At 51.2% G+C, this 7,163-nt stretch overlaps 1 protein-coding gene across 1 annotated transcript in view; it reads right to left on the bottom strand.

The window, feature by feature from the left end:
- The window catches only part of FAM83F (family with sequence similarity 83 member F), a 38,183-nt gene extending 31,064 nt beyond the window's left edge, over positions 1-7,119 (bottom strand). The window contains exon 1 of the mRNA XM_007941767.1: positions 6,643-7,119. Coding sequence (XP_007939958.1) covers positions 6,643-7,119 — 477 coding nt within the window. The remainder of the gene's footprint in view (positions 1-6,642) is intronic.
- Between the last annotated feature and the right edge of the window lie 44 nt (positions 7,120-7,163).

Raw genomic sequence — 7,163 nt, 5'->3', positions numbered from 1 at the left:
CCACACAAGTGGACAGACAAGGAGCTGTGGGCCACCTGAGTGGACAGACAAGGAGCTGGGGGCCACAGGAGTGAAACACAAGGAGCTGTGGGCCACCTGAGTGGACAGACAAGGAGTGGTGTCTAAGAACAAAAGATTACTCCTGGATGGAAAATTTGGTAAAGTGCCAAGGAAGAGACAGCATCTGAACCAGGCCGTGAAAGAAAGGGGACAAACATGTCAAGAGGCAGAGACAGGGCTAGGGACGGCCAGGCCACCCTCTCCACTCTTTCTTCAATCAACCAGGTAGGCCTATTCAGGAATGAATGAGTAGCTCCTGGTTAATAACAGCTACTTCTTAGGACAACTCCCTCTCCTGGGCTGTTTTCATAATCTCCCGGGGTCAACAGTAAGCCTGGTCAAGGACCCAGAGGGGCCGTGTACTCTCCTTGTCTTTATCTAAAAGAAAAGTCATTCCATCTTTCAGATCTCAGCAGGCTCTTCTGTGGAATGCAGATAACAACACCCTGTGGTCATCGAGGCTCAGAGGAGACTGGTATTTTGTGGTGAACTACAAGAGCTGTGGGCCACATGAGTGGGCTACACAAGCACAATTAACACCAATGGAAGCAGCAGTCAAGGCATCAGATGAAGTGTTGCACTGGGCAATCTGCTGCAAAAGACCTAAGTGCTGAAGAGCAAAGATATCTATCTCTTTGAAGACTAAGGTGTACCTAACCCAAGCCGTGGCCTAAGGCATTTGACTGTTAACCAGAAGGCTGGTGGTTCAAACCCACCAGCTGCTCCTCGGAAGGAAAGTTGGGCAATCTACTTCCATAGTGATACCATCTTGGAAATCCAAGGAGGGGTTGCTGTGAGTCAAATCCCCCATGGCAGTGCCTTGCATTTTGTGTTGTGTTGCATATGCATGTGAAAGCTGGACAGTGAGTAAGGAAAACCGAAGAAGAGCTGATGCTTTTGAGTTGTGCTGTTGGAAAAGAACACCGAAAGCACCATGGACTGCCAGAACAACTAACAAATCTGTGCTGGAAGAAGTGCAGCCGGAATGCTCCTTGGAAGCGAGAATGGCCAGACTTCATCTCATCTACTTTGGTCATGTTGTCAGAAGGGACTATTCCTTGGAAAAGGAAACCATGCTTGGTAAAGTGGGGGGGTCAGCAAAAAAGGGGAAGGCTCTCAACGAGATGGATTGACACAGTGGCTGCAATGATGGGCTTGGGTGTAGCAAGGATTGTGAGGCTGGCGCAGGACTGGGCAGTGTTTCATTCTGAGGTGCATGGGGTTTCTATGAGGCAGAGCTGACTGTATGGCACCTAACAACAAGAACGTGAAGAGCTGGATGGCTGGTACATCTGGCTTTGGGGCCCAGGAATGCAGGGGTCAAGGGTCAGTCTTGGGGAGGGGACAGTAAATTTTCCTCTGTTCCTGAAGCTCTCTAAACCTACCCACAGGGGGAAGAGATAAAACAAACCCAAACCCACTGCCATTGAGCTGATTCTGACTTGTGGTGACCCCATGTGTTTGTTATAGAACAGAATTGCTCCATTGGGTTTTCTTGGCTGTAATCTTTACAGAGGCAGATTGCCAGGCCTTTCTTCTGCAGTGCTGCCAGGTGGGTTCAAACCACAACCTTTAGGTTTATGGTCTAGTGCAAACTGTTTGTACCACTCAGGGACCTGCCCAGAAGCCTCAAAAAATGGAAGCCACCAGTCACGAAGGAGGCTAGCTGTGGGGACTGAGGGATGGCTTGGTACAGTCTCTCCCTGCCTCTGAGTTCAGACAAGCTTGTCGCCAGGGCTTCAGCATCAGAAAACCAAGAAAACCAAACTCACTGCTGTCGAGTCAGATCCAACTCATAACGATCCCTCCTTGGGTTTCTGAAGACGGTATCATTATGGAAGTAGATTGCCCAGTCTTCCTTCCGAGGAAAAGCAGATTGCCCAATTTTCCTTTCGAGGAGAAGTAGATCGCCCAATCTTCCTTCTGAGGAGTGGCTGGTGGGTTTGAACCATCACCTTTCTGGTTAGCTGTCAAATTTCTTAGGCACTACGCCCCCATAGCTCCCTCAGCATCAAAGGTCCTGCCCTAATTGTGCTTAGGGGCTGGTCAGCACCCCTCCTGCCATACCCTCTGTTAAGCGCTTATCACACCACGTCATCATGATGGCTTAGCAGCCTATTAGGCTGGTTAAGAGCAGAGATGTGTTTTATAGTCTATTTTCGACTTAAAGTGCTCTCTGTCAAGTGGCCAAAAGGACCCAGTAGTCCTCCTAGTCCCAGCCTATCCAAATTACGGTTGCCTGAGCCTCTGATTCTGGCTTTACAAGTAAGAACCAGGAGTTCCCCAACCTACACACAGCCTTTGTTTTGAGACCACTTGCTCGCTTAGCAGCCCAAACATCAGCAAGTTCCCCTAGTCTATGCGACAAGAGCCAGGCCCTCAAGGGCTCCCTTCTGGGTCCCCGAAGGCACCCTTTCTGCCTGGGTTTCAAGCAGAAAAAGTACAGCATTCAGTGACACTGAAATACTCTGGTAACTCAAGAGGTTCAAAAAGCAAGAGAAAAACCCCACCCCACAAGTAAACACAGCATAAAGATTGAATGCTGGTTATTCAGACCCAGCCCAGGAGGGCTTTCGGCCATTTCTGCAGAGAGAGCACAGAACTTGGACAAAGGCCTTCATCTACCCCACAGGCTCCCACTTCCACAGCCTGGGTGGTTTCCTCACTGGCCACCGCCCTAGCCCCTCCTCCTTATTACAAATTTTGAAGTCGTCTCCATAATTAGGCTTCTCTGTCCTTGCTCCACAGGCCTGAGGGCCAGGTGTGGAATCTCCCACTGTAGACAAGTCACGGCAACTCCCCCTGGGCCTCAGCTCCTGTCACTTGGGGATAAAAAACGATGTCACTTTACAAGGTTATCCTGGGTTTTAAATGACATAAAATATGCAACTGTGTGGAACACAGCATGGCCTTCTGCCTCCCCCCGCAACATGGATGCCAGGTCTCTGCACATAAACCATCACGGTCGGCCTCCGGCCTCCGGCCTCGCCAGCCTCCAGTCAGCCAGACTTTGACTGGAAACAAAGGAAACTCTCTCCCTCGGGGTGAGAAGGAAGGAGGAAGCATCTAATTTATAGGCCACGGAAGGTAGCTTGCCAGTTGGACAAGCAGGGTTGAGGTGAGGGGCAGGCAGTGGAGGTCAGAGGGCACAGCTCTAAGAGCAGAAGCTAGGGAACTAGGTTCTTGTCCTGGGTCCTTTAGCCAGCCATATGACTTTTGGGCAAGCCCTTTTCCTTCTCTGTGCCTCAGTTTCCTCACCTGTGAAACAGGATCAAACTGTCTCCTACTTTACTGACCTACCTGTCTTTCAGAAGGAACTGTACAGACGTGAGGGGCAGTGATTCAGAACAGCAGGATGGGGGCCCAGAGGGCCTGGGACTTGAGCGGGGGGTGCAGAGGACAGGGTCAGAAGCTGCTTCTTCAGTGGGTGGTCACCTGCCTTGGACCCGGTTGTAGTACTCCTGCACTAGGCCCCTCTACCATGACAATCCTTTGTTCCTGCCAATCAAATTTGCTTTTCTAGAGCAAAAATCTCTCACTCCTGTGTGCCCTCCACGCCCCCCCCTTTACCGACAAACTGCCCAGTTTAATCACCTCCCTCAGGACGCCATCTCAGATTAGGCATATCCAGTCTCAAAAACTCTTTTTCCTCTTCCAGCAGATTCCTCCACCATGTAAGTTCTTGGAGGGCAAAGGCCACCGCTTATACCCTTTGCATGGCTAGAGCTAGCACACAGTAGGCACTCAGGAAATAACTACTGGTTAATAGGCCCCTGGGCAGTGCAGTTTTGCACCCTGACTACTAACAAAAAGATTGGCACATAGCTCTGGGAGGAAAAGGACATAGGGGAAGGGTAACCACAGGGAGGAAGTGGGAGGAGAGCTGCTACATTGTGGGGATTGTAATCAGTGTCAAGCAACAAAACGTGTATGAACTGTTGAACGGAAAATGAATCTGCTCTGGAAAACTTCACCCGAATCACAATGAAAAGTTAAAAAACAAACAAGAGATTGGTGGTTCGAACCCCCCCAGTGGCAACATGGGAGAAAAGACTGGTGATCTGTTTCCATAAGTTTATAACCAAGAAAACCCTATAAAGCAGTTTTACTCTAATACGTGGGTTAGCCATGAGTTAGAAGCCACTCTAAGGAGCTCTGGTAGCATAGTGGCTAAAGCACTTGACTGCTAACCAGAAGGCTGGCGGTTCAAACCCACCAACCACTCCTCGGAAAGAAGGTTGGGCAATCCTACTTCCGTAGTGATACTGCCTCAGCAACCCAAGGAGGGGTCACTATGAGTCGGGGTCGACTCGACGGCACATAACAACAACAACTAAGGCTATAGGGTTTTTTTGGTTTTAAACATGTATATAGTATTGGTTCACAATTATTAAAGTGTCTGCTGTTAAATAATTAGAGGCAAGAATATCCCAGGATACAAGAGTTTATCTCATCATCATCCCACAGGACACTAGAGCCCCAGTGGGCAGGGGCCACTCCCTCTGTTTTGTAATCAGGACACATAGCCTGAGGCAGCCAGGTTAGCTCCATTCAAACTCCTTGACATAAACCTACTGCACCAGGACTCAGACAACAGCATAGGGTGGCTCAGTGGCTAAGAGCAAGGGCTTTGGTGTTTCAATCCCAGCTCAGCCACTTACTAGCTATGAGACTTCAGACCAGTAACCTAACTGTTCTGAATCCTGAATTCTTCTTTAACGAGTCAGAACTGACTCAAGGGCAGTGTGTTTGGCTACTAACCAAAAGGTTGGAGGTTCCAGTCCATCCAGAACTGCCTAGGCAAAAAGGCCTGGAGATGTGCTTCTGAAAAGCCAGCCACTGAGAATCCTATGGAGATAATTCTGCTCTGACACACCATGAGTCAGAATCCACTCAACAGCAATGGTGAACGTAAGGAAAATACCGACCTCGCTGAATAAGAAACGGCAGATGGATCGTCACACAGCGGCCAACACATACTAAACGCTAAATAAATCAAGGCTTTGTTCGTGTTACAGCAGGAGACTTGACCCCAGCTGTAGCCTGCCTCTATTGCCACCCACCTACCATTCTCCTCCTGCCTGTTCAAACTTGCCTTCTCTTCTGCAGGAGGCAAGATACCCACAGTCTTCAATCACACAAGGAGGAATTACTAGAGAGGCCGGTGGACATAAGGGCAGTGCAAAGTTAACCCTTCCTGAGGGGAGAAAGCTTTTGTTTGTGGAGCATTGAGTTTATGCAAACAGTGGTGGAATATTTTGGAAAAGTATAGCAGTAATGATGGCACAGTATGAAAAATGTCATCAATGTCCCCAAGCTGTAAATGGGGAGGTCGTTGTGTTGGTGAATGTCTTGTGTATGTGTTCACCACAATATAAATTAAAAAAAAAAAAAAGTTAATGCTCCTCCTGGCTGCCAGTCTAGCCAACAACCTATACGGCCTTTTCAGGGAGAAGAACCCCCCACTGCCCTTCCCAAGTTAATCTTCCCTCCTCCAGGGGTGACGGGTCTCTAACCACATTGATCAAGCTGATTTAGTCGGTGAACCCAAGCTACTCCTGTGCTGTATTCTGAATTGGGCAGGAAAGGCTGCTGGTGTTTCTGAACAAATCTGTGCAGGGAACCTGATTTAGCAAATAAAAATAAAGGATGCCCAACTAAAACTGATTTTCTGATAATCAACAAATACTTTTCTAATGCCACCCCCCAAATTTTTTTTAAAGTATTCTAGTATTTAAAAAGCATTTATTGCTGATCTGAAATTCTATTTTAATGGGGCGCCCTGCATTTTATCTAGAAACTCCACCTACCTACCCTTACACAGAGTAAAGGTGAAAATCATCCCCCTGCCCCACACCCTACTGGTCCTGCCGGTATTTGAACCAGCCACCGTTCAACTGGCAAGGGGAGTGGGTGTGATAAGTGAGAGATTTTTCCTGAGTTGCCCGGTCCAGCCACCTGCCTTGTCAAAGTGCCCACTCAGCACAGTGCCAGGCACATACTGGATGGTCACAGGACATTTCCTCATGCATTGCAGACGGCTGGAGTCTTGGGCTAGGAGCGGGTCAGGGAGGGAAGGGTCAGGGAGGGAAGGGGAAGCGTGAATGGAGGTGTGAGGCCAGCCTTGACTGGTGGGGGTGGGGTGTTCCTGAGAGGCTGGGGTGGGAGTGTCCCCATGCCCACTTCCAGGGGTTGTTTGAGGATCAAACCGGAAAATGACCACAAGAGTGTTCTGTAAATCACTGTGCAGCATATAGGTTATTATCAAGGCCTTGCAGTGGCCCACTTCACCACAGGGCCCCACAGCCACCACTGTTCTCTAGGGAGAGGAAAGCCACAGAGCTGAGAAAAGCCAGTGCCTCTGGACATTGTCATAATGATGACTAACATCTGCCCAGCAACTAATAATCTGCCGAAACACGTTCACATCCATTCTCTCTGGAAGCCTCACCACAGGCCCACAAGGTGAGGGTGGTCGGCGCCCCTTTTCCAGCAGGTTGTTAGGGTAGCTGCCCCGGGCACAGGCTCTGAAGGAGGGCCTGGCCTGCGAGTGGGGTCCCCTCGGGTGGGGGCGGGGCCTACCTTCTGGGCCTGTTGGACCATCTGCCTGACCACCTGCTTGAGGTGGGGCGCCTTCTCCTCCTTGGGTGGGTGGGTGAAAAGGGTGACCCGGCTCACGCCGCGGTAGAAGCCAGTGTCGGTCCAGCCCAGGTCCAGCGGGGGCACCTCGGTGTCGGAGCGGTCGGGCCAGTAAGCCAGGGACTCGGAGGGCTCGGCCACCACCTGCACCGGGGCCTTGGCCTTGCTCTTGCCGCGGGCGGCGGGGGCTGCATCCTCGTAGGGTCTCCAGGCGGCGCGCAGCGCCTGGCGCTCGGGGCCGGACAGGAAGTCCCGTAGCCGCTCCTTCTCGACCCGCTCGCGGTAGGCTTGCTCACCGCCGCCCAGCAGTGCCTCCAGGGCGGCCCGCCGCCGCTCGCAGTAGTAGAAGGCGGCCTGCACCTCGGTCACCCTCTCGTTCACGTGCGCCTCGTCCAGGCAGCTCAGCTGCGACTCGGCCATGGCGCCCGGCCGCGCGCGCCCCAGGCCCTGCCCGCGGCCCCTGC

The sequence above is a fragment of the Orycteropus afer genome, unplaced genomic scaffold (genome assembly GCF_000298275.1).
Source record: "Orycteropus afer afer isolate SDZICR_OR568_19922 unplaced genomic scaffold, OryAfe1.0 scaffold00083, whole genome shotgun sequence".
Classification (NCBI taxonomy): Eukaryota; Metazoa; Chordata; class Mammalia; order Tubulidentata; family Orycteropodidae; genus Orycteropus; species Orycteropus afer.
The sequence above is the reverse complement of the archived record's forward strand: the minus strand, read 5'-3'. Positions and strand labels throughout refer to the sequence as shown.